At 50.6% G+C, this 27286-nt stretch overlaps 1 protein-coding gene across 1 annotated transcript in view; it reads right to left on the reverse strand.

Moving 5' to 3' along the window:
- GRK5 (G protein-coupled receptor kinase 5) overlaps positions 1-27286 on the reverse strand; it is a 222176-nt gene that overhangs the window by 60114 nt on the left and 134776 nt on the right. The window contains exon 3 of the mRNA XM_065893716.1: positions 2628-2740. Within this exon, the coding sequence (XP_065749788.1) occupies positions 2628-2740 (113 nt within the window). The remainder of the gene's footprint in view (positions 1-2627; positions 2741-27286) is intronic.

Below are 27286 nucleotides of genomic sequence, written 5' to 3' on the forward strand. Positions count from 1 at the left end.
GGGTTGGATCCCTCGTCTGGGAACTAAGATCCTACATGCGGCGGGGCAACTAAGCCCGCGTGCCGCAACTAGAGAGAAGCCAGCGCACCGCAACGAGGAGCCCACACACCACAATGAAGGATCCTGTGTGCCGCAGCTAAGACCCGACACAGCCAAAAACAAAAGAAAGAAATATTTTTTTAAAAGTCCCCTAGCAGAAGAGCCTGAAACCACTTATGAAGTCAGTCCCCTACCACCACCAGATTGAAACTAAATCTGACCAAGTTTCTAGATTCAATGAGCAATTTACAAGAAATACAGAGGAACTTATTAAACGACACATGGGGGTGAGAACACAACATTCAGACTGTGGGACACTCTTGGAGATGGTTATAAACTGTTAAGACACGCATTTACAAAAAGCATGAGAATATCAGAAATTTGAACGCTGATGATATTTGATTATTAACACTGATTATGTGATGATAGTAACAAATTATTTTTTTTAGCTGTGATAATGGTATTGTGGTTTTCTGGTTGAAGAGCCGTCATCATTTAGATATACATGCTGACACGTTCACAGATAAAATGACATAAGTGAGGTCAGCTGCAAAATGTGCCAGAGGGGAGGATGTGGGTGAAACAAGGTTGGCCTTGAATCCATAACTGTTGGAGCAGGGTGCATGGGGGTTCATTCTGCTATTCTGTAGACTTTTACTTTTTATAGTTTGAAATTTTCCATAATAAAACGTTATGAAAATACCAGGCCCCATCCCCAGAGATTGAAATTAATGAGTCTGGGCTTCAGCTCAGGCATTAGTATCTTTTTTAAGGCTCCCCAGGTGTTTCTACCGCTCAGCTGAGGTTGAGATCTATGGTGATCACCTGTATGCGTCATGCGAGAGCCTGCGTGGAAACCAGGAGAGAGGTTGTAGAGGGAAGGGAACTGGGCTAGGAGGAGTCAGGAGCCAGGCACATGGTCCTTGATCCGGTTGGGTGAGGAATGACGAGAGGGAGGGGTCAAGAACAATGCAAAGATTTCGGGGGTGGGTGATGGAGGGGTGCTGGTCACTGGAATAGGGAACATGTCAGGGCTGGTAGCCGTGGGGAGCTGGGGGAGGGTGCTGACTTCAAGGGGCCCACGTGACTTCCGGTGGAGAAGTTCAGGGGACAGTTTGGCCAGTGGGTCTAGAGATCCACCTTGAGACCCTGAAGAAGACACAGAAAGTTGGGCCCCATAGGGCTGTCCCCCACACCAAGCTGGAGGTCAGGATGGCTGCAGCCAATGATGGCATTAGGGCCTCTAGGAAACAACAGCACCTTGGCCCCCTGCCTTGGAAAAGGGGAGCCCAAATGACCCCATTCCTTTCACGACTGACCGTGATTCATCTTTCACCTCCCCACTCCTTGTCTACCTTCCTTGGACAGACACCCAAAGAGCAGTAGGCCAGGCTGAGGTGCCCTGTCCTCCCAAGCAAGTGTTGAGGAACTCCTGTGTGTTCCTACGTCCTGTCCTAAAAGCCCACACAGATCAATCAGCATTTGTTTTTTGGTGTTTTTTTAAAATTGAAGTATAGGCGATTTACGTTTCAGGTATATAGCAAAATGATTCGGTTATATATATGCACACATATATATTCTTTTTCAGATTCTTTTCCATTATAGGTTATTATAAGATATTAAATATAGTTCCCTGTGCTATACAGTAGGTCCTTGTTGTTTATCTGTTTTATATATAGTAGTGTGTATCTGTTAATCCCAAATTCCCAATTTATCCCTTCCCCTCCCTTTCCCCTTCGGTAACCTTAAGTTTGTTTTCCATGTCTGCAAGTCTATTTTTGTTTTGTAAATAAGTTCATTTGTATTATTTTTTTACATTCCACATATAAGTGATATCATATGACATTTATCTTTCTCTGACCTACTTTACTTAGTATGATCATCTCTAGGTCCATCCATGTTGCTGCAAATGGCATGATTTCATTCTTTTTTATGGGTGAGTAATATAGCATTTGTTAAACAAATGAACGACCAGTACATCTGAAGGAAGTCCCCGTGGTGTCAGTCACAGCTGTGTATGCCAGCAGCCAGCACAGCGCAGCCAGCAGCTGTCAGATTGCCTTGAAATGGCCAACACATGTTCCTCCCACAAACGTTTACTGAATGCCTGTATGGGCTGGGCACAATGCCAGGCAGAGGTGAACTGGAAGCCCAGGGCCCTGGCCTCAGGGAGCTTGCATTCTAGTGGGGAAGCAGACAGTAAACAAGCACACAAAGAAACACAAGCCTTGGAATTTTAGAAAACGGGTTCTCAGCCGGAAGAAGGGGCCCAGGAATCCAACACCTGGGGGTGTTGGGAAAACCACCCAACTTCCTAGGTACTACTTCACAATAACCCAGGCTCCCAGAATCAGAGAACTGAGAGAACCTCGTGTTAAAGCAGCGGCAACCGAGGCCCAGAGTGGGAGGTGGCCCCGCACCGTCGTGCAGCAGGTGGTGACCTGGAGACAAGTCTGCGCTGGCAGTCTCTTAAGCAACAAGTTTATTCTGTAGCCACGTAAGCCACGTGGTCTATCTTTTCCTTTGGACAAAAACGATCGCTGATCACAAAGGACCAAAGGGCTCTTCCCCCCAGCGAAGGGACTTACCACTGAGTCCAGGAACTGAATGTAAGACTCCAGCCCAGGTCTGGTTTCGCAGAACTGCCGGAAAAGCAGCCTCCCAACTGGCTGCTTGTCACACAAACTGCAGTAATCTCTCTCTAGAGGTAAGAAAAGAAGAATACGGTGAGACCCCAGAAAGGGCCAGACAGAGCCATCAACCCACACCTGGGTTCTTGCCTCAGATAGATGGAGCAAGGTGATTGGCAAACTCTCAGGACCCTTTATCCACCTCCAGGCTCTGCAGACTCAGAAGAGTCAAGGTCAGTGTAGAAAGAGGAGCCAGTTATGACCTTGCCTCTACTCCCCAGCCCACTCCCTTTCCAGTGTCCTGATTTCTGTACGGAGATGCTAGCAGCTCTGGGGACTAAGGCTCTGCCCCTGACTGCCTGATCTGCATGTCACATTCCGTGGTTACAGGGACTGGATAAGGGTGGTGGGCATGTAACCCAAGCTAGTAAAATCAGCACGAACCACAGACGTCGCCTGGGCACGCTAAGCCAAGGTGCTCCCTCTTCCTCTGGTACTGGGGTACATGGGTGTGAGGCCAGGGTCTGCTGCAGTGTTCTTGACACTGCACAACAAGCTGCTGTGAGGATAAGGTTGACATATAGAGGAAGTCAGAGCTGGGAAAATTATGAGCAGGTGCTCTGGTGAAGTTACGAACCTCTGGGTCGCACTATGCCTGCAGCCCAAACCACATCTGAAAGGCTTATTTATGAGCATTATTTAGGGCAATTTGAAAAAACTTTAAAATGACTTGTAATTCAAATATTCTAATGAATACAGTAAACAAAATTTCATATTTGCCCAATTGGAGCAAAGCCCAGTCTTAGAATGCTTCAAACTATGAAAACCCTGTATTTTCCAGCTGAGGAGCTAGAGGCACAGAGACAGGATGTGACCAGACCTCAGCCACTCAGTAGCCAAGAGAGTTCTGAAGAGGAAATAACAGTGCAAGACTCAAAGCCCAGAGGCCTAGAGACTAGGGTTCTAGCCAATGACTTGCTGTGTGACTTCAAGCAACACACTTGCCCTCTCTGGGCCTTACTCTTCCTCTCGATAATGAAGATGCATGTTGGAGGTAAGATGGGAGGGTCCCTTCTGGTTCTTCCTGCAATGACTCTGCAAGAGGCTTTTTCTGGGCAGAAAGATGCTCAAAGGTCTGGCTGAGACTTGTTGCCTCAGACCCTCCAGAGCACTGAAAATTAGCCCTTTGATTTTGTGGCTGCACCAGGAAAACTCAGGTGACTTCGTGGGGAAACCAGGAAGAGGGTGAGGTAGACCTCAGTTAGAAGAGCTACCTGGGAGGGTGGAATGACTGTATCCTTGCCAACTGTAGAGGAGGAGCCAGGAACCGCCCCCTGGAGATATGGAAAACAACAAGGAGACAGGAACAGAACCATCACGCCCACTCATTTTCATACCCAAAGAGTTTATCCACAGAGGTACAGCGATTACTTGTAGGGAGGGTGGTGGCTGTGAGCAAGGGCTCTGGAGCTAAACCCAGATTCAGATCCCAGCCTCACTACTCACTGCCTGTGTGCCCCAGGGCAACTGACCTGACACATTATCCCTCAGTTTCCTCATCTGTAAACTGGGAACAGTCATCGTACTATCTCTCAGGAGCAGTGAGAGCCTGGCACAAAGGAATTGCTTAATAAACACCATCTGTTATCATCGTGGAAGTGGGGATTTTGGTCTGTTCCATCTCCCTTCCTTTGGGGAACCTCCTCTCTTGTGAGTCTGTAAAATACCATCATAGGGTCCTAAGGGAGCAATTCCTCCCAAGCCCCAGGGATGGGCACGTGACTCAGTCCTGGCCAATCAGAGCCCTCTGTTTCGTGGCCACAATGATGGATTCAGGGCATGTGACCCAGGGGGCCTTGGAGTCCTTCCAGGGTTTTTGGTAGAACTTCCAGAAAAGACACTTGTTCCTCTCTGGGATGACAAGGCCTTAGGACTGGTCAGCCAAGAGTCGTCACAACTGTTTTTCCCACCAGCAAGAGCCCATATGGAGAATGAAGCCAGTGCAAGGGAAGGACAGCTGAGTGAGGAAGAGAAGCCTGGAGCTGTGAATATCACAGGAGTCCCCGAAAGGCAGCCTACTGAGGCCCGCCCAGCGCCTGCACCTTTAGCCATCTGTCTTTGCTTAAGCCAGTCGGTGTTGGGTTTTTGTCTCTTGCAACTGAAAGAACAACTGACTGGGGCTGGAGAGTTTTAGAGCCCATTTCTCCTTTCATGGGTAAACTGCTTGAGGGCAAGAATGGTTTTGTAGGAATCCACCAGTTCTAAGTACACCTTGTTTCAGAAGGCACTCACAAATTTCTCATTCTCTCTTGAGAGGATACTTTGGTCAAGTGGATGAGCCACCTTGCAAGTCTCCCCTCGGCCCGCTCCTCAACTGGTTTGGGGGCTGAAACTAGCCTTGAACTATTGCCTTAACTCAGCTTACCTTTCCATGCACAGATTGTTCGGGAATAGCCACTCCAACAAACATTTGACTCACCTCATTGTGTGCCAGGATTGGTGGGGGTCGGGAGTGGGGGGAATGGGACATGGTCCCAGCCCTCAGCGATCTTGGATTCTGTTGGAAAGGGGGTGTGTGTGGGGGGGTGAGCAGACAAGATCCCAAGTGACAGTAATAAAATGTCAAGTTATCATCAGCCACAGAAGGGAGTCTGGGTTGGAGGGAGCCAGGAGGGTGACAGGTCTGGAGTCCGCACCTGTTAGCACGATGCCCTACAGACACAGCCTCCGTTCTCACCACCTCCCACTCAGCCTGATCCCCCAAGGAGAGGAAAACAAACTTCCCTGTCCTTCCCCAGTCAGCTGAGCTTCCCCAGCACAAACACAGAACAAAGGAAATTACCTTGTGTGAAACTCCCGTTTTATTCAATTATGGCAGAGAGCGCCACATTGCTTATGTGATTTGAGCAAGGGGCCCTCCCCCATTTCCAAAAGCAATTATGAGATTTCATGTACCATATTGTGATTCCTCAAGGGTTCATCTGACAGGATTTTTTCTCTCCATATGGCGTGTGCTGTCAGTATGGAAACAAAGCCGTTATAAACTCACAGCACAGTAAACACCATGTGATTCCAACACAAGCTGTCAGCACCTCAGTTCCGTGCCTCTCCCAGCTGTACAGAGGATCCCAGGCAAGAAAGCCATGCGTTGGAAGCCCAGGAAGAAAGAAGAGGGTCAGTAATCATCTATTTGGATGTTTTCTCAGCTTTAAATAAAGATAAATGGGCTTATCCTCTGAGGAAGCACCACCACCACTAAAATCAAAGTGCAAAGTCTGCAATTCCTTTAGAAATGGAGAACGAGGCCACAGAAGGAAGAATGTGAATTTGGGATTTGATCAAGGTGACAGGAAAAGGAGCAGATTCAAACTTCTTAATGCGTCAAGGGCAAGTCCGAGGGGCAGGTCACTTCGGGAAAGTCAGAGGACACTGAAATTGAAAGCACAAGTTGCTCTGTAATACATCTTCAGAGCAGATCCTTTCTAGTCGGTTTCTAAGGAAGCCAGCCATGCTGTAGAAATACAGCTTGGAAGTGCCCTGCCCACAGCCCGTCTCCCAAGGGTGTCCTGTTTGGGTTAGTGGGGAGGAGTACCCAACACAGAGGGGCAGGGCTCTCCCTGTCTCTGAATCTCTCTCTCAGGCTGGGAGGCCCCTGGGATGCTGTGTACACAGGCACACATGCACGGTCTACACACAAACATACACACCAGCTCTTCTGAATGTGAAAATCCTGCTTCTGGCCACGTCCTTCATTGATCTTTCCTTCCAAGCCAGAAAGAGTCTGTCGTTATGTAAGATATGAGGGGCATCAGGCTCCCTGCCCCCAAAGTATTCACCAATCATCAAATCATTCTAGCCTTATTCTTTTGGATACTTCATTCATTCAACAAACTCTGTTCCAAGGTCTCTTGCTTTTTGATACTAGAAGGTTCCTTCAATTTTCAGACTCTCTTATTGAACACCTGGGGGGGGGGTTGTGGATGAGTGGGTGGGAGGAGACACACCTCATACCCATTGGCAGGTTAATGATCCAGAAACAGGCTTGGAGTTAACAGCTGGCCTTCAGCTGAGACCAAGAATAGGGATGTGATCTTTGTGATGTGACATTTGACCTCGGCTGCAGTAACATTGGTCTGGTGGACACAAAACTGAAGCATGTCCAGAGGAAGGTGATGGAAAAGGGGGTCCAGAAAGCCCATTATAAGCTGTGAATTTATAGTGCCCTGGATCAAGGGGCAGGCTGCCCCAGGGAGGACTAGGGCCCACCAGCACCCAGGAGGATGGGGGGCAGATGTGCTGGAGAGGCAGCTGGGCTCAGACAGGAAAAGGCTGGACTCCAAGGCCAAGGAGACTGGAATGGATTCTCTGTCCCACTGGGGCATCAATGATTTTAGAGCACAAATGATTCAAGTGCAGTGCATGGGAAGGTGGACAAAAATGGGGTGGGAGCCACGAGCCTGAGACATTTACGGAGGAGGTCACTGGTTTGGGAGCCATTCCCACCTGTGGTTCAAGCCCTGGCCTTTGGGCAGGGAGGGCACAGCCCCTGTGGTTGTGATCCTGCTTTGGTGAGAAGCCGAACTGAAGTGGCTTTAAGGAAACCACATGTCTTTTGCTTCTTCGCTTCATCGTTTGCTTGACGCCTCCCAAGCACGCCCACGGCTGGCCCAGGAAGACAGGACTGCCACTCCTTCCCGCAGCACACCGAACTCCTGCCATGCCTCAGACAGAATCAACGTTCCCTTAGCAAGTTCACAGACACTGGCTGAGCCCCTTCTGGGCACTTCATTCCAGGCCCTGTCGCAGGGGGGTGGGAGGGGCACCCCTTAAAGGAGACAGGCTCCGCAGGCTTTGCCTTTGTCCCAGCAGTTTGCTTACCAGCCCAGGCAGGAGGGAGGCACATTCACAGACAGGGCTGGGCAGGGCAGCCAGAAACGCCCGGGCTGCAGGGGCACACGCACTGCTCTCCTGGTTTGGCTGGGTTTCCGGGGAGGTGCCCAGGGGAGGGCTCGCTGGCGCACGGGAATGGGAGAGATGGGCTCGCCAAAGGCAATGCAAATTGTCAGCAGGGGAGAGGCTGAGTGCTGGGGAAGGAGGAGAAGGTCAAAGCCAGAGAAATAGGGCCAGAGGCTGGAGGGAGGGGCAGGGAGAAGCCACAGGGCAGGGACAAGCCTGGGACAAGAGTGTTAGGGTAAGAATTCAGGGCTAGATCTGCGACCACTGCAGGGAGGCTTCAAGAACGGCTTCAAGTATATGGAGGTTCCTCAAAAAATTAATACGATCCAGCAATTCCACTGCTGGGTATTTATCCAAAAGAATTAAAATCAGTATTTCAAAGAGGTATTAGTACTCCCATGTTCACTGCGACACTATTCATAACAGCCAAGATGTGGCAACCAACATAAATGTCCATCGACCAATGAGTGGATTTTTAAAATGTGGTACATACACACAGTGGAATATTATTCAGTCTTAAAAAGGAAGGAAATCACGTCACGTGACAACATACGTTAGTCTTGATGCCACTATGCTAATTGAAATAAGCCTGTCACGGAAGGGCAAATTCTGCATGACGCCACCTTTATGAGGTATCTAAAAGAGTCAAACTTGGACTTCCCTGGTAGCCTAGTGGTCAGGATTCCGGGATTTCACTGCAGTGGCATGGGTTTAATCCCTGGTTGGGGAATATCCCGCAAGCCGCGTGTTGTGGCCAAAAAAAAAAAAAAGAAAAAAATTTTTGAATAAAATAGTCAAACTCATAGAAACAGTAGAACGGTGGTTGCCAGGGATTGGGGGAGGGGGAAATTGGGAGCTACTGTCCAATGGATCTAGAGTTTCAGATATGCAAGATGATTAAGTTCTAGACCTCTGCTGTACAACACTGTGTCTGTAGTTAACAACACTGTATTGTGCACTTAAAAATTTATGAAGAGGGTAGATCGCATGTTAAATGTTCTTACCACAGTAATTAGAAAAAAGAGAATGGCTTATAAAACACAATGAAATAGTGCCGCTTGCAGCAACGTGGATGGACCTAGAGAATATACGTAGTGAAGTAAATCAGACAGAAAGACAAATACTGTATGATATCACTCATATGTGGACTCTAAAAAATAATACAAATGAATCTATATACAAAACAGAAACAGATCCACAGACAGTGTAACAGGGAAGAGCTAAATCGGACTCCGTGTTTGATCTGTTTGACTTTAACCTTTGCTTTCCATTGCTTTTGTTATTATAATCATACATAACGGCCTGCCTCAGGGAACCCTGCCCCTCTGCCTGAAATGTTAAACCAGAGTGCCTCTGTTCAGCTCTCAGGAAGACAATCTGACTCCGCCCACCTGCGGATGTCTGCAGGAAAGAAGAAATTAACACATCCCCTCCTCCGACCCTACCCCACCCCCGCCCCCAGGCTGGCCATTCCAGGGGATATTTGCAAAACTTATGGCCTTTTTACTTTCCTAGCCCATCTCCTCCCCCTCTCTGTGCTATAAAAGAAAGTGGCATGCAAACCCCGAGAAGATGGTTTATCGGAGACCCTAATCTGCCATCTTCTTGGTCTGTCGGCTTTCCGAAGAAAGTCGTATTCCTTGTCTCAACACCTTGTCTCTGATTCATTGGCCTGTCATGCGGTGAGCACAGCGAGCTTGGACTCGTTAACAATATGAAACAAATTTATGGTTACCAAAGGGGAGAGGGAGAGAGGGAGGGACAAATTAGGAGTATGGGATTAACAGATACAAACTACTACACATAAAATAGATCAGCAGCAAGGATGTACTGTAGAGCACAGGGAATTATATTCAATAGCTTCTAATAACCTATAATGGAATATAATCTGAAAAAATATATGTAACTGAATCACTTTGCTGTATACCTGAAACTAACATAATATTGTAAATCTGTTATACTTCAATTTAAAAAAAAAAGAGAGAGAGAACGGCTTAAAGAAAATGGACAGAAACTGATAGCTTGCTTGGGGATAGGAGGTGAGGCACAAAGGGACACGAATCAGCACAGTGTTATCTGAGGGGTTGGCAAGTAAATTTACTTGATAATGAAGGTAACTGCCTAAGAATACACATGCAAAGCATGCCAACATATGCATTTTTGCAACACACATGTCCTGAAGTTTTCAGGCACAGCCAAGCCTACCTTAAAGGTCGGGCATGACACTTAACAAGTTGTCAACCAACAGAGGGCACAACAAGACAAGGAGCCCTGTTCTTACCACCACCTTGTGATGTTTGGGTGTTTGCCAAGAGCTTCCTCTTGTCTCCTAGCCTGTTCTTGTAATAAGCCATTGACAGTACCCACACCTCAGGACCATTGTGAAGGACACCTGCTATACACTAAATGTGTCCCCCCCCAGATTCATTAGAAACCTAATGCCCATTGTGATGGTATTTAGGAGGTAAGGCCTGAGAGGTGATTAGGTCATGAGGGTGGAGCCCTTGTGTATGGGATTAGTGCCCTTTTAAAAGAGGCCCCAGAGAGCTCCCTTGCCCTTTCTGCTATGTGAGAACACAGAGAGAAGATGGTCATTTATGAAGTGGCACCTGGACTTCCAGCCTCCAGAACTGTGAGAAATAAATTTGTGTGATTCTTTTAAAAATAAATTTATTTTTGGCTGTGTTCGGTCTTCGTTGCTGCACGTGGGCTTTCTCTAGTTGTGGTGAGTGGGGACTACTCTTTGTTGCGGTGCACGGGCTTCTCATTGCGGTGGCTTCTCTTGCTGCAGAGCACAGGCCCTAGGCGTGTGGGCTTCAATAGTTGTGGCACACGGGCTCAGTAGTTGTTGCTCGCAGGCTCAGTAGTTGTGGCGCACAGGATTACCTGCTCGGCGGCATGTGGGATCTTCCCAGACCAGGGCTCGAACCCGTGTCTCCTGCATTGGTAGGTGGATTCTTAACCACTGCGCCACCAGGGAAGCCCCAGTTTCTGTTCTTCATAAATCCACCCAGGCTGTGGTATTCTCTTGCAGCAGCCCAAATGGACTAACATGTTATCTAGTCTTGGGCACATCCCTTAACCTGAGGCCCAGGTCCTCACGCATCACACGGGCAATCAGAGGATCAGCAACACACGTGAGTGCCCAGGCCAGTGTCAGCACATAGTGGGTCCTAAACAAATGGTAGCCATTCGGACATCCCCTCTCCTCTATAAGACTCCTCTATAAGACTCTCTGAAGATTCAGAAAAGAAATGGGATGTAGCCGGTGAAAGGGGGACAACTCTGTATCAGCACCAAAGAAGGCAAAGCAAAGGCCACTCCTCCCGGCGAGAGCCATTGACTCTGAGCTCCAGAAGGGCAGAGGCCAGGGCTCTGCGGCCCTTCTCCCCCTCGCTCTGAGCCTCTCTCTGAGAGAGAAGACACATGTATCCCCACAGCACATGGCTGGGGTTAAAATCTCACAACCCACAGTCAATTCCTTCAAGACTCATAACCCCCAGTGGAATTAGAAACAGGAATGATATTGATAGTGAAAATAAATAAATGCTGTCACTGTTTTCATTCTTTTCGAGTGACATGAAATGGGAACATACTTTCTTAATTAAGAGCCTTTGGTATGCGGATGCTTGGAGGGTCACCAGACTTTCCCAACTGAAAGCCCGAACTCAGGCAGCGGGGACAGCATGGCTCCCCTCATGGCTACAAACCCAAGCGAGGGAGGTCGCCACCCCTCCCTCCCTCCCCCCCTCCCTCCCCCCGCCCTCCCTCCCCATCTGGCGTCAATCCCCAGAGGATAGGAAGCAATAAGTCCGGGCTCTGGGGGAGGGGGTGTCGACCACCTACCACCGAGACCTGCTTGGGACCGGTTTTTCATTGTTGCCCCTAGGCACTCCTTGAACTTGGGCCAATGAAAATGCACATTCCATTTCAGAAGTAGGAGCAAGAAAGGCAGCTTCCTGAGGAAATGGAAATGCTAACACGGGAGCCCTTGTTTATTGTACACGGAGGGGGGGGCGGGGCGGTGGGAGAGCTAATCCAAAAGTGATTCCTGATTCCTGGTGCCATCTCTCTACCAACTGGAGCTTTCTTTTCTTTTCTTTCATTTTATCTTATTTAACACCGTTTCACCAAAATACCAGGTTTTGTTGTTTTTTCTTGTTGGGGGCAGGGGTGCTTATAGGTCCTGAGGCAACTGAGGAAAACAGATTGGAGGAGACTGGATTAGACTGAGGCCTGGAGCCCCTCCCTTTGCTGTACTCCAGGTCTAAGACAGAGACAGAAAAGGGATTTGAAAACAGCTTTCTCTCAAAAATTCCTGCCAAAGCTGGAAGAAACATCCGGGCGTTTGCTCTGAGGAAAAGGCTCTCTGAAAGGCAAGATAGCATCACGGATAACGGCACTTCTTCATAGCCCGCCTCTTGGAAGGAGCAGGAGAGGAAAAAGGAAACATTTGGTATTTGGTTTGCAACAGCCGAGTGGGTTCCTATTGCTTCAAGAAAGATGTTTTTATGTGAATAAAAATGACATATGGCACATTACACGAACACACCCAAACCGAGCCCCATCTTCCTGTGCTTTTTGTTGCCCTCCTGCTGGTCTCGGGTTTTACTGAATGTCTTGTACTTGTCACGCATCTCTGTAGGATCAAAACTATTAAGCCCGAGTCTTACAAAGGTTAGTGACACCTGGACAAGTCACATGTAAAAACCACTGAGCTGTAGGGTGTTTGGGCCTGGGCTGCCAGGTGGGGGAAGTGGGGACAGGGGTGGGAAAGGGGGAGGAAAGGAGGGTCTGGTCTGTGGATCTGTGAAAGGAAGAGGGGTGGGTGGAAGTCTACTTGTGGGGGGTCCCATGCAGCCGCCCGAATGAGCCCCACCTCTTTGTGAGGGTTCAGGTCTCTGCCCTGAATCCACTGTGTGCGGTCAAAGCCCAGGAGATACCTGGAGCCTAGGAACGGCCTGGGGGCTGAGCTGGAAAGGATGTCAAGCCTCTGCTGTCACCACGGGGCCCTCTGGGCAGTGATGGGGCCCCAGAGTTAGGCAGTGACCTCTCTCTTATCCTCGCAGCCAAGAAAAGCGAAGAATTTAGATATTCCCTTGCAGTGAGAATGGGATGAAGAATCGGGTGGGTAAATGGAGGGGTGGAGTGACGGAGGTGGACCCAGGGAATGGCCAGGGAGGCATGGACACTGTGGGGCAGTGGCTGGGATGCCCGGCACGGTGGAAGAGCTGGGGACAGAACTGGGACCTGGGTTCCAGGCCTGGCTCTTTTACCGGCCATATCTACTGGCCGGTAGAGACCACTGGGCTCTCAGCCCTCTCCCGGGCTGAAAGTCCCCACTTTGTGACTATAAGCATTCCCTCCACGCGAGCACAGAAGGAGCATGACAGCCACAAGGCATCAGTAGAAAAGGCACCTGGTTCATCACCAGTGGAGGATTTTGAAAATGCCAGGCAAAAAGGAGACGACTGATGTGTGTGACCTGTGGTGGTTTCTATTTCTTAAGATTTTAAATCTTTACAGATGAGGGGAAAAGAACTATTCTAAAAATCTGGCTGTAGGATCACTGAGATTAAGAAGGCCCTGGCAAGCAAAGAAGCTGTGGCCGCCAGACATGTCCCCCTTGGGGTGCAGGGCCTGGGTCACAGGCGGGTGCTCAGAACCCCGTTTCACCCTGCTGGGCCTGCAGCAGAGCCTTCCGGGAGCTGGAACCGGGCCCACTGTGGTGCCGGCACCTGGGAAAGCCTGGTGGATGGTGAATGACCCGGGGCCTCCCTTCACTCGGGCTCTGCTCACAACCATCCGCTTAGAGCCACATCCTTTCTACAAGCTTTTTTCCTCCTTGAAAAGAAATTTCCATGTGGATACAGGCAATTTTAGAAATGGAAACACGCAGGCCACACCCAGGCCAACTGTATCAAATTTCTGGAGATGGCGTCAGTAGTGTTTAAAGCTCCCCGGGAGATTCCAAGGTCTAGTTCATCATTTTATCCCCAGTATCTGGAACAGTGCCTGGCCAAGCAAGAGCGCAGGTGTATACGTAAAACAAATGAAGATAAAACAAAACAAATGAACAAATCAGTGTGAAGTGGAGACCATAAGCCTCCAAGTTGGGGAGTAGAAATCCCAGGCCCACACCCCCTCGACACCTCCCCACGCCACTGAGTGATTAATCTGCCAGAAATGAAGGTCTCCCCGAAAAAACTAGATGATTAAGAGCTGTCCCTAGCAGGGCTTCCATCTAAGGTTAACAAAAGAACCCGTGAGGCTTGCAGGGCTCTGGGTACCCAGGCCGAGGCGAGGCTGGGCCAGGCCGTCTGCTGCAGCTGTGGTGGGCCTCGCCTCCAGAAGCGAGAAGGGCCTGAACACAGGCCCTGCCTGACTCACTCACTGTCTTCAAAGCTCAGCCAGGGCCATGGGGCTGGGGCCAGGGGACTGGACTCTGCCTCCAGCTTCTCCTCTGACCCATGTATGACCTCAGACCCATCATTCTGCTGTCTGGACCTAGGTTTCCCCTTTTACAAAATGAAGTTGATGAACTAGGGGAGCGTAAATGTCCCCGCCTCCCAGTTGGGTGCGTCCACAGGCAGGAGCCTGGTGGGGATGGAGATACCAGAGGGCACGGCCTTTCTCCAGCATCAGAGCCCCAAGCAGAGTTCACGACTGTTGGGGTCTTTAAGGCCACCCGGCTGCGGCCCCTCCTGCACCTGCACTGTGGCCAGAGCGGGAGCAGAGCAAGCGGGAGCTTAACAGCAGCATCTCCCCAGGGCCGGGGAAGCGTGCTGCTCCGTGGGCTGGGTCCCCAGCTTCCACTGCAGCCCTGCCGGTTTGCTGCGGGACCCCGGGGCCGTGACCCCCGCTCTCTATGCGTCAGTCTTTCTCGAGTGTTTTTCCAGTTTAAGCCTGGATGACAGCGCCTGACGCACCCTTACTGTGGGCTGCCCTAGCCTGCCCGGGAGGAGAGCAGGGAGGCGTGCAGGCTCTGCAGCCTCGGAGGCTGTGCCCACTGTGCCATCCAGGGCCCCGGGGCCTGGCTTTACCTGGAGCTCTGAGCTAATGAAGCAAAAGCCACAGGAGGGCAGGGCCAGAAAGTGGCTGGGCAAGCAGGGGCCAAGGCAAACAGCAACCTCCATGCAGAGGCAGTCCTGCTTCTTCCTGGGCCAGTGGCCAGGGCCTAGCGAGGCTCACGGTTGTGCTGGCCAAAAGCGGCTTAAGAAGTGAATGCCTGGGAAGGTGGAAGCAACTGATGGTCTCCCCAAAGTCCTGATGTCTCAGGTTCCAAAGACCCCCTCCAACCCCCATCCTCTGGATATGATCCCCATTAGTGGCTTAGCCAGCCTTAACTTGTGCCATTCCAGGGACAGTAAGTGCTTCACCTACAAGGTGTTCAGTACTCTTTATCAGCACCATGTTAAAAGTCATTCTTATTTTGAGACCAAACCTTTCTGTAATACCTGCCCCTTAGTCCTTATTCCTGAGATAGGGAGGGCAAATATTTGGTGGCAGTGTTTCTGTGCTCCTGGAGGCCTCTCTCAGATACACGTCCAGTTCCGCCAGCTGCCCCATCACGGCTCCTACAAGACTGGCCACGTGATACACCTGCACTCTGCTTCCTCAAGGAACAGCGTATGGAGGGCTTGGCCCACTGGTACCTGATCCAGGTCTCTGGTAATTAAATATGACAGCATGTCAACTCCTTCCTTCAAGCCACCTTTGCTTAGCTTAGCCCCAGACCCAAGAGGGGCTAGAGTCGGGAAGAGACGAACATATTCCCAGGCACACAGTTCACCCGGTACCCACGCTGCAGATGAGAAACAGGGGAGAGGCGTGATGCTTCAGCAGAAACCAACAGAGAGAGGTGGAGCCTCAACTCAGACTCACTTAGCCGAGTTACAGCCCAGGGTGGGTCGGGATTTTAGACATGAATTTTCATAGAGTTCAGCTAAGCTAGTTTTCAGAAGGACATGACTTTTGGATCAGACGGTGACCTTCCGATTTCGCCACCTGATGTGTCATAATAATAACTGAACGATAGCAGTTAACATGAACGGGGCACCTGCTGTATACCAGGCACTGTGCGACACACTTCACATGCTTTTCTCTTGCATCTACAAAACAGACGCTATTAACAGCCTATTTTTCAGATGTCAAAAAATGAGGCACTGAGAAGGAATTAGCATAAGGTCCCAGAGCTAGCAAGAGGTGGAGATGAGATCTGAACTCAGCTCTTCCTGAAAAGAGAACAGCTCTTCTGCATTTCTTAGCCTCTAGGGAATCCGTAGCGGCAGCAGGTGAGGAACTGGAACCCTGAGAGGTGGATGGCGTCACACCAGTGGCATCATTTGGCAGACTCCGGGAGTCCACAGGGGAGAGAGTCACCCTGGTAACCTGGACACACCCATGACCTGTCATTCCATTCTCACGGGGCCCAGGACTGCTCTGCATACAGAGTCCAGGGCTCAGCCTCCAGAGACTAAGGCCTGGGAAAACCGTGGCAGCTCAGGGGCTGGCTACCAGCTGGACAGCTATGCTCCACCAGCCGGGCCAGCAAAGGAGAATGATGTAGAATACCCTTCTCTCCCCTTCTCCTCCGGAACGCCCCCTCCCTGGAGCTCCTTCAGCTCTGCGGTCAGCACCACACCTGTGATCAAGTAACGTTCGTGCTGTCTCATTCCTTCGGCCACTGTCCTCAGAGTTGGCCTTCACACTCACTCACACACACACACACATCCATCCATCCATCCATCCCCAGCTGAGCTGTAAATTCTCTGCATCCCCGGCAGAGCCTAGGACAGTCTGGACACTTAAGAGATCACCAATAAATATACAATTGATTAAATTGAGAAATATTATTCACTAGAATCCGGTTTACACTTCCTTTGTCAAAACAAATCCCTTGCTCTTTGAAGGTAGAAATCTTAAAATCCTGGGTGTCCAAAAGTAAATGCTTGGCTTTAAACAGGCTGTTAGAACTGCACTTCACATCTCATTCCTGTGCTAGGACCGACACAGAGGCAAGTCCTTCAGCCAACAGGAGGGGAATGCAGGCGGGGCCCAGGCTGCCCGGTTCCCTGCACGCCCAGCTCCCCATTCAGAGCCTGGCATAGAGCTGGTACAGTAATATTTGAGTGCACACGTATGAATGAATGAATGGATTAACGACCTATCTCATCAATTTGCTAGCTGTTGGCTACATTCTAATTTGTCCCTGGGCTGGGTCAAGTTAATGAGTGGATCTGCCACATGGGAAAGGGAGCCTCTTCCCAGCACTGGCATCCTCATTCTTTATAACGCAATCATAGGGCAGAGCAGGGACGTGCCGGAGGGAGCAGGGACACAGACCCCGAAGAAAACCCGAAGGAAAGCCAGTGTGATGCCCTCATTGCTCAGACGGAGAAACTGAGGCCCGGGTAGGGGCAGGTCTGGTTTTGTTCATCACCGCAGGGCTTGCTTAGCCGCTCAGCTGCTCTAAGGCCCTGGCTCAGCGTGAACAGGGAGGGGAAGTTCTTGATTAAAATTCAAAGACCCTCACCCTAGGGTCCCACCCAGGTCTGGCACAGAGACTCCCGGTCAAGCCTGTCAAAACTCCCTCCCAGGACCTGGCATTTTGAACACCGTGCAGGGTAGCTGCTTCTGTCAGCCTGAAGGCTGGTGATGGATGCTACACAGGTGTCTCATATAAATCCTCAGGGGCCATCTCTGCCTGGAGCCAAGTAGACGCTTTTAATCATCAAGAGGGAAAAAAAGCAAAATGCCTCCTGCATTTTCATCTCAGTAAAAGAGCACAATCAATTTGTCAGCAGGCAGTAACACTTCTTGCCAAATACCACTTATTGTAAACTAAAGCCGCCTCAGCGATACAACTACAGAATAGAAGCACGCAGAACCCAAAACACATGTTTTTCTTTCTTCGCTTCTTTCTTTTTTAAGAGTTCCACATATCTTATAACTGTCTAGACCTCGTAAGCTCCGTCTCAGCCTGAACACGGCTCTCTGGGAACACTTTTTCTCTTTCCTCTGACTGCCAGGCTCCGAACAGACGTTCTGACAGATACTTAACTGATGCCGAGCCTAATCGGTATCCTCTTCAGTTACTCAGCACAAGAAAGACAACTGCGAAAAAGACCAAAAAACCATGGGGATGATCAAAGAATACCCTCTGTTGCTAAATGGTCTAAAAACGTAACCTATAATGGCTGTTTGTTTTCAATCATTCCTCACCAAGAACAACGTTCAAATGATTGAAAAATTCCACGCTGGAACCTCGGATGCTCACCGATTTTCCCTTCTGAGCACCTGCATGGAGAGAAGCTCTGTTCAGAAGGTGTAACTAATAACAGGGACCGGAGAGCTCTCAGCTCCCCACATTCAGTGTGTCGTCTCAGAAAGCCCTCCAAGGACTTCGGAACGGGGCCTGGGTTCTGAGAGGTTGTTCTAGCTGAGTCAGGGCCAGTTCAAGCAGGCAGCTGGAGCACAGAGGGAGAGAGGCAGAGGCCCTTCCTCGAAAACCAGGGGCCAGCAGCTGACAAACCCAGACCTCCGTGTGGCCAGAAAAGAATCAGGAATGTACAGGGCACAGCCCAAGAGACCACCACTAGGGGAGAAGCCACTCAAAGCGGCCAGTTCCTCCCAAAGCAGGCACGGAGTCGAATTTCCAGTCTGGAATCACAGCTCATAGATGTCTTCAAAGTTGGGGTTAAGCCAGGGCAGCCAACAGGATACCCTGAACCTCTCTGTGGTCCCAACCAAAGCAGCTGGGAGCTCCACCCTGCAAGGGAATCCTTCTAGGCCCAGCTGCCTCCTGGCAGTTGGTCACTGCAGTTTCCAGCCCCCTTATAATTCACATCCAGATGTGCCCATCATATTTAGCTGGGGCTGGATCTGGTAGGTCAGGTCCCTCTCTACTGCTCTCCCTTTAAGATTGATTTACTGAGCACCTACTTGTTGCCCTGTGCTGTGCTCCCCCAGAGGATCAAGGGATCGGCAGAAACACCCAACACCGTAAGCATCCAAGGAGCTGACGGTCCAGCTCTGGGCTCCTTTCCTTGGAGCTGACCTTGAACTCCTCGGGGATGAGAGGTGGTGGACAGGTAAGAGACATGAACTCTGTACACCACCTAGACTCATCCCAGTCATCTAACGTCCATTCATCGTGTTTTCTGTTGTAATAGATCTCCCACTTTTAGCCAGGCACACAGCCACCCAAAAGAAAGACTACATTTCCCAACAACATTTGCAGCTAGGTGTGGCTATATGACCAAGTTTTGGCCAATAGAACATGAGCAGAAAGGTCCAAGTTATCTGGGTTATGTCCTTAGGAGAAAGGGCATGTCCCCCTTCCCGTAGACTAGAATGCAGACATGTGGGGTGCCATCTTGGACCATGTAGACGCAGGCAACATCCTAAGGACAGAAGAGACTGGGAACTAAATAGCCACAAAGATAGAACTTCCACGGCAGCCCCAAACCCCTACCCAAGCACTGTTCCATGAGAGAGAAATAAGCTTCTACCTTGTTTACACCAGCGTTCGGGTGGGTCTTTGTTACAGCAGCCGAACCTATACTCTGCTTGATCCAACCACATACTAGCTGTATGAGCTTTTCTGAGACTCACTTTCCTGGACCTAAAATAGAGATAATAACAATACGACCTACCTCATAGGTACAGATCAACCAAGGGGTTTATTAGCGCAGTGCCTGTCAGGTGGAAGGCCCTCAGTAAATATCAATACTGTCTATCCATCATGATTATAAGGAGCAGTCAATAGAGATTCCTGCCAATTCCCCAAACCCACCCCCTTCACTGCCCAACCAGGGGAGAGCTGAGCACACACAGCCAATGAGGGATTAATTGTGAAACTGATGTTCACCCACCTGAACCTCATCTACTAAATCAGGCAGTTTCAGATGTTCCTTTGGCACTGAGAGGGAGGCCGAGGTGTCCCTTCAAATGCGATGTACCCACCCGACCTCCCTTGGCATGACCCACGGTGCTGTAATAAGGCTCCAAGGGTCCCATGGTCCTCTAGCAGCCCTTGGACTTAAGCAAATAGAGAACTGTTTCCCTGGTGGAATTAAGGTACCCAAATCTCAAAAAGCATGTGTTCAGTTCTAAAAATGGTGACCTGGAGGCTTCCCTGGTGGCACAGTGGTTAAGAATCTGCCTGCCAATGCAGTGGACATGGGTTCAAAGCCCTGGTCCGGGAAGATCCCGCATGCCATGGAGCAACTAAGCCCATGCACCACAACTACTGAGCCTGCGTGCCACAACTACTGAAACCCACACGCCTAGAGCCCGTGCTCCTCAACAAGAGAAGCCACCGCAATGAGAAGCCCGTGCACCGCAACGAAGAGTAGCCCCCGCTCGCCACAACTAAAGAAAGCCCGTGCGCAGCAACAAAGACCCAACGCAGCCAAAAATAAATAAATAGATTAAAAAAAAATCCCCTTAAAAATGGTGACTTGTACAATGGGTATCATCAGAAAATCTACAAACAACAAAGGCTGGAGAGGGTGTGGAGAAAAGGGAACCCTCTTGCACTGTTGGTGGGAATGTAAATTGATACAGCCACTATGGAGAACAGTATGGAGGTTCCTTAAAAAACTAAAAATAGGATTACCATATGACCCAGCAATCCCACTACTGGGCATATACCCAGAGAAAAACATAATTCAAAAAGACACATGCACCCCAATGTTCATTGCAGCTCTATTTACAATAGCCAGGACATGGAAGCAACCTAAATGTCCACTGACAGATGAATGGATAAAGAAGATGTGGCACATGTATACAATGGAATATTACTCAGCCATAAAAAGGAATGAAATTGGGTCATTTGTAGAGATGTGGATGCATCTAGAGACTGTCATACAGAGTGAAGTTAAGTCAGAAAGAGAAAAACAAATATCGTATATTAATGCATATATGTGGAACCTGGAAAATGGTACAGATGAACTGGTTCGCAGAGCAGAAATCGAGACACAGAAGTAGAGAAAAAACGTATGGACACCAAGGGGGGAAAGCGGCAGGGGTGGGCTGGTGGTGTGATGAATTGGGAGATTGGGATTGACATATATACACTGATGTGTATAAAATGGATGACTAATAAGGACCTGCTGTATAAAAAAATAAATATTTTTTTAAAAATGGTGACCTGAAATGGAGAGTATTTTCTCTCCCTATCAAACACAATTTAGCTTTCTGTCCCTGTGATATCCCGGGTAATCCACATTTTATCCACTGGATAAAAAATCCAGTATTTTAATAAGTTATAGTTTGGAAGCCGCAAGGTTCTGAAGTCACTAGAACTGTTTTTGCTGTATATTACACAAAACAAACACTCTGGTTCCAGGAACTCAAGGCAGCACACTGGGAACCACATTCGTTTTCCCAAGATACAGGCGCTGTGCGAACTGCCTCGTCCTGGCCACATCAGGCTCAAGTGTCTCTGGGGTTCCTGAAGGGCATGGGCAAGGAGCAACCCCCAGATGGCCATACCAGCACCTGGGATGGCACCGCCTCTCTTACAAGGGCCAGGAAGGTGGGGGATGTTCGTGCACTCAAGGGGCAGACATCCAGGTGGCCTCTGGGCCCCGGCTATAAGTAAGTGGCTAAACACAAGATTGTATACAGGGCTACTAAGAGCTTCCTAAGAACTGACGTTCCTTTTTTTTTAAATATTGACTTTGACCTTGCAGTCTGATTGCCTCTGACGGTCACAGAGCCCAGAGTGGGAACAGCCTACAGCTGGCGCCCACACTTCCTAAAGGCAAGGGCTGCCTTGCAACTCTGAGTCCCCTCAAGCCTCACGCAGAGCTGGGCCCCTGTCACCCCTCCTCTCTGGCACTCAATACAGGTGACCTTTAAAATCTGCTTAGGGGACTTCCCTGGCTGTCCAGTGGTTAAGACTCCGTACTCCCAATGCAGGGGGCGTGGGTTCGATCCCTGGTCAGGGAACTAAGGTCCCATATGCCCCACGGTGCAGCCAAAAAAAAAAAAAATCTGCTTGGGTGGTTGCTTGGTTAGTGTCCCTACCAGCTTCAGTCTGGAAACAAGGAGCCAGCCCTGCTGTCTTATTTCTGGTTGTGCTCCCCAGTACTCAGAGCAAGGCCTGGTACAGGGCAGGTTCTCAGAAACAGGAGAATGGATGAATGAATGAATGGACGAGGGCTGGGGCTTGCTAAACAGGGTTTGTTTTTTTTTAATTTGGTTGCACCAGGTCTTAGTTGCAGCAGACGGGCTCCTTAGTTGTGCCTCGCTGGCTCCTAATTGTGGCATGGGAACTCTTAATTGTGGCATGCATGTGGGATCTAGTTCCCTGACCAGGGATCAAACCCGGGCCCCCTGCACTGGGAGCATGGAGTCTTACTCACTGCGCCACCAGGGAAGTCCCCAAGGGGATGGTTTAAATCATGATGATGAGGCCTTCCCACCTAGGCAGTCAGAGAGCAGCCAAGGCCAGAGTGATAAATGGGAGAGGGGCATCAGCTCACATCCCCCACCTGGGCAGGGACCACTCACACGGGAGCTCTTGCACATGTGCTCGGCACCCACAGAGCCCCAGGCTTGAAGACTCCATTCTCGCTCTTAATGCCACCCTGGGGGATGGAGACTTCTCCCCCAGCACTGAACAGAAAACCACACATCGCTGGTCTAAGGAACTCGCTGAGGTTATACAGCGGCAGTGGGGGAACTGGGGCCTGAGTCCAGGTCTTTTTGGTTCCTAAGGCCCTATGCTCCCAGCAAGCGCTGGGGGGAAGGAGGCTTCCCAGGAGGCCCCTCTGCTGTCCCAGAGAGACTCACCTTTGGGAATCGGAGGAAGGGAGGAAAGCAAATTGCTCCTCCCTCAAGAGGAAGCCACCACTGCCCACCAGAGAAGCGAAGGGCCTCCCTCAGGGAGGAAGGGAGGGGAGTGTCACCCAAGCAAAGGTCCCTGGGCCAGGTGCAGAGGAAGGAGAGAAGGGGTGGGAGACAGGGGAGGGTAGATACTCCATCTTCTTTTTTTGTGTGTGTGTGTGTGTGTGTGGTACGCAGGCCTCTCCCTGTTGTGGCCTCTCCCATTGCGGAGCACAGGCTCCGGACGCACAGGCTCAGCGGCCATGGCTCACGGGCCCAGCCGCTCCGCGGCATGTGGGATCCTCCCGGACCGGGGCTCGAACCCGCGTCCCCTGCATCGGCAGGCGGACTCTCAACCACTGCGCCACCAGGGAAGCCCAAGGGGAGGGTAGATACTCCATCTTCTTAATTAACGGGGTTGCGAAAGCTTCAAGCACTTTCACATGGAGCTGCAAGAGGGGGCTCTTCCCTCTCACACGGCCTGTGGCTTAAGCTCCAAGAAGCAACTCAACACCTTCAGAGCCCGGCAAGGGCCAAGGTATGCTAAGCCGAGGCAGAGACATAAGAGAAGCCAAAGACACCCAAAATGGACAGGCTCACACTCTGCTTTGGGGCAGGGCTGGCACTGTGGTCTTTATAGAGGAAACGTGAGAAACAGGAAGTTGCACTGAAAGAGCAGAGTCCCTCGGCCTCCCTCGGCCTCCTCTGCCTCCTCAGCACTCTTTCCAGCCTCTTGACTGAGTACCTACTACAACCCCACAGAGAACCCATATCTGCTCCGGACTCCACACAGGACCTGGTACATGAACCCAAGCCTCTGTCCTGGGAACCCCACCCTCACTCCAGAAACACAGACACTGCAGAAAGTTAAAATTTCTAAACCTGGCAGCGAGGGTTTCCTTCACCAGCCACATCTGGCCTGAGTCTAAGAAGAGAAGGGAGGACAGACACTGGGTGAGGAAGGCAAGAGGATTTACAGCAGGGGCTCCTGCAGGTGATGACATCCTAACAAGGCTCCTCTTTATAGAAAGACCACACTCCCCAGCAGCTGGGACCACAGCAGCTGGGGCTGGCTGCCACATGCAGCAGCCAATCTGCAGATGTCTCTCTCTGCTGAAGGAGCGCTTCCCAGGTCCTCAGCTCGACTTCTGCCCTTCTTTGCCCACCTGGAACTCCATCCCCTTCCACATTAAAGACCTGGAAATGCTACCTGATGGGCTGCATCAAGCTACAGCTGCCTTGCTGGACCAAGCAAGGACCAGATGGTTCCCCTCTTGCCACATCCATGGAGAGAAAGTTGCTCCTGGAAAATAGCCAAGCTCGTCTGAATCACGGGGTGGGGGGTAGGGGCGGACTCCCTGTGGGGTTGCCCTGAAATGACGCAGATTCCCAAACGGGCCAGCTACTCAAGCCCAGTGTCTACACACACAAAAACACACCCAGAGACACGCACACACACGCCTCCTTCAGGAAGCCTTCTCAGATTGCCCCTGTCCTCTCCCGGGGCTCCTGCACAACCGGTCGCTCCAAATGACTCCTCTGATGTGCAGTAGCAGACATTTCCTGGTGTGACCCGGGGGCCCCAAAAGAGTGGAAGGGGCTCAGGGTAGGACACAGACTGAACTGTGCCCACCCCTCAAATTCATATGTTGAAGCCCTAACCTTCAATGTGGCTGTATTAGAGACAGGGCCTTGAGTGGGGTAATTAAAGTTAAATGCAGTTATAAGGGTGAGGCCCTAATCCGAGGACTGGTGTCCTCAGAAGAAGATGAAGAGACACCAGAGATTGCGCACGCTCTCTCTCTCTGCACAGAGGAAAGGCCATGTGAGGACATAGCGAGAAGGCAGCCGTCTACAAGACAGGAAGGAAGCCCTCACCAGAAATCAACCCTGTCACGACCCTGACCTTGGACATCTAGCCACCAGAACTGTGAGAAAATACATTTCTGTCGTTTAAGCCACTCAGCCTTATTTTGTCGTGGCACTCAGTGGCATTTTGTCATGATCCGAGCAGACTAATACAAGGTGTACGAGCAAAAGAGCGAGGTTTGAAGCTCAGTTCTACCAATGCCAGGCTCAGTGATCTCTGACAAATCACCTGGCCTCAGTTTCCTGGTCTGTAAAATGGGGTACTAACTCTCTCTGCCCTGCCTGGCTCACTGAGAGGCCAGGAGAAGACGGCCAGTCTACAGGGCAGGAGGGCAGGGCTGGGGTGGGAGATGGACATGGGTTCAGTCCTGGCCCCGCCACTCGCCACCTGGGTGACCCCAGACAAACCACATGATCAGAGCAGCTACTGTCCACAGAGCATCTGCTACGGGCCCGGGTCCGGCACCATTAGTCAGTTTTCCCAGCTGAGCAATGGGGACGAGGTTCCTGCTGCACGTGGGAGTGACGGCCAGATGCTAAGGTGGGTGCAGCATCCCGGCCAGGACCAGCCACGCCCCCTGGGCAGCGACCCCAGAATGCTCCCAGCCCTTGCCACACCCCTGGCCTGGCGACACTCACTGATGCTCCAGGAACTGGGACGCGCTGGCCCTTTGCTCCCTCTCCCCCACACGATGGGGAAATCAGCTGGAGCCTTGGGAAGGAGAGGTCAAGCCATTCCAGACCATCCGTGGCATCGTCCAAGGCTTGCATACTTTCCACACTGAGGCCTCAGCCCTTGGGGTGTTGACTGACGCAGTCACCCCAAGAGGACCAGAATCTGCTCAGCAGACGCTGCCCAGCCGCTCAGGAGGCTGCCTCAACACCTTATCCAAAATCCAGTCCCTGCGGGACCGAGGCGGCCATTTAAGAAGTGTGCCCCCCACCAGCCCATCACTCTGCTGATGGCGTGGTTACTAACCATGGAGAAGACCTGATATACAAAGGAGGAGCAAGGGCCATCACAGGGATGTGACGGCTGCAGTGGGCGGGGTGGAGAGAGAATGTGGAAAGAAACACGTGCAGAGCAGTAAATGGTGGGGGCCAGCGGGGGGGGCTGAGTGTGCACGGGGATTGCTAGCGTTGAATGAACTTGAACTTTAGTCAGAATTTCCATGGCACTTGGGGACGCAGGTCTCTGGAGAGCTGCCAAGCCAACGTCAATCCAGACTCTGATGCTGTCCCTCAAGGGGCAGGAATCCAGGAGGCGGTGGTCAAGGTATGCAGCAGAACGGAACATTCCCCCCGCCATTCCCCATTTGCAGCCATGGCCTTTCCGAACATCCCTCTGACCCCCAAGCACGAACCGGCACAGTGGGACACTCCCAGGTCCCACCTTAGCCTCTATCTCCCAGGGGACAGATATGCGGACTCCACACAGGTCCCTTTGAAGGCACTTCTGTTGTGCTGAGATGATCTTGAGCTGGGCTCCCGGGAATTTGCCCAGAGTAAGGAGAAGGCCACAGCCCACTCTATATCCCATTTGTTGCTTTCTCTTTGGAGCATAAATACACATCACCTGCATTTATGGTCAAAATGGCCAAATCGCTATTCCTTACCCAGCCGTGCTCTGTCATTTAAAAAAAAAAAAAAAGATCACTCATAGATCACTTTCACTGCCTTAGACACGGCAAGGCATCTCACATCACACCGCTCCGCCTGGGCTCCAGGCTCTGTTTGGCCCCTTTCACACCTCACTCGTTGTTAAGAACGTTTCCTCCCCTGGCCTGGCCTCCCTCACAAGCTGTTCTTCGGCGGGGGTGGAAGCCCCCTGTCCCGGGCTGGGCCTTCTCTGATGGTGCCTTAGAGGTACCATGAGACAGCCCAGCACTGGTACGTTGCAAAAGGGAGAGCTGGCAGAGCAAGTTTCGGTCAAGCAAAGCCTTTCTCCTTTTGTCAATTGTGAGAAGCGTCCCCACACGAGAAGACAAATCCTCCCATAGACTGTGTTGAAAACTTGTGAAAAAAGGGACCAACGGTGGCTGGGCTGGGTCTGCCGGATGCTGAAGCATATAGAGGGTTGTGGTTATGCTTTGTTGTTTGCTTTTTACTTTTGATAGTTTTCTCTATTCTTGGCTCTTTTCTCTTGATGGTCCTGAGACACAAATGGAAATAATCCTGGGATCAAAGAAGAAAGATGGAGCTGGAAGAGCCCAAAGGCTGTCTGAGGTTGGATTCAGGCAATGCGGGGAGTAGAAATCCAGACGTGGTTAAGGGGCTGATCTGCAGGGCATCAGGAAGGTAGGCACACAGGGCTCTAGCTAGTCCACCTCGGAAATCAGACGGGACCCCAGAAATCGAGAAGGCATGAGCCGTGAACATGGTCTAAAGTCCAGGGCTCAGAGCCTCAAACCTGGGCGTTGACAACAGTGGAAGGAACAGGGCACCGACCGGTGGAAGAGCTGGGGGCCGGCACTGGCATAGATGAGACTCAAAGCTCAGCTTTCCAGCCCTATGTGGTTCCTATAAGGCAGAAACCACGCTAGCAGGGCCATTTCTGACCAGATATTGTCTAAAATGACCATGTTCCCTGGAGAACTTTTTCAAAATATAAAATTCTGAGCCCAGACACTCTGATTCTATAAAGCCTTGGAACTATTTATTTCTTAAAAGCTCCAAGGTGATTGATGTTAGCCTCTGCCCTAGGCTCCTTGATTTTCCTTCTAACTGTGGAAGAGGGTGTGTAGGCAAAGCAACTGTCATTATGTCCTTTCTGAGCTGCATCCTGAGAATTTGTTTTGTCTAAGCCGATTATAATGTCATACCCTGCCTGACAGAATTTGCTCTTTTCTAGGTCCTTTTCAGTCTGAATGCAGCATTTACTCTTGCTGGTTCTTGGTCCCATAGAGCTGGGTTGTAACGCCCCCATTGTTCAGTAGGTGTCACTGTAACACAGG

The sequence above is a fragment of the Phocoena phocoena genome, chromosome 16 (genome assembly GCF_963924675.1).
Source record: "Phocoena phocoena chromosome 16, mPhoPho1.1, whole genome shotgun sequence".
NCBI lineage: Eukaryota > Metazoa > Chordata > Mammalia > Artiodactyla > Phocoenidae > Phocoena > Phocoena phocoena.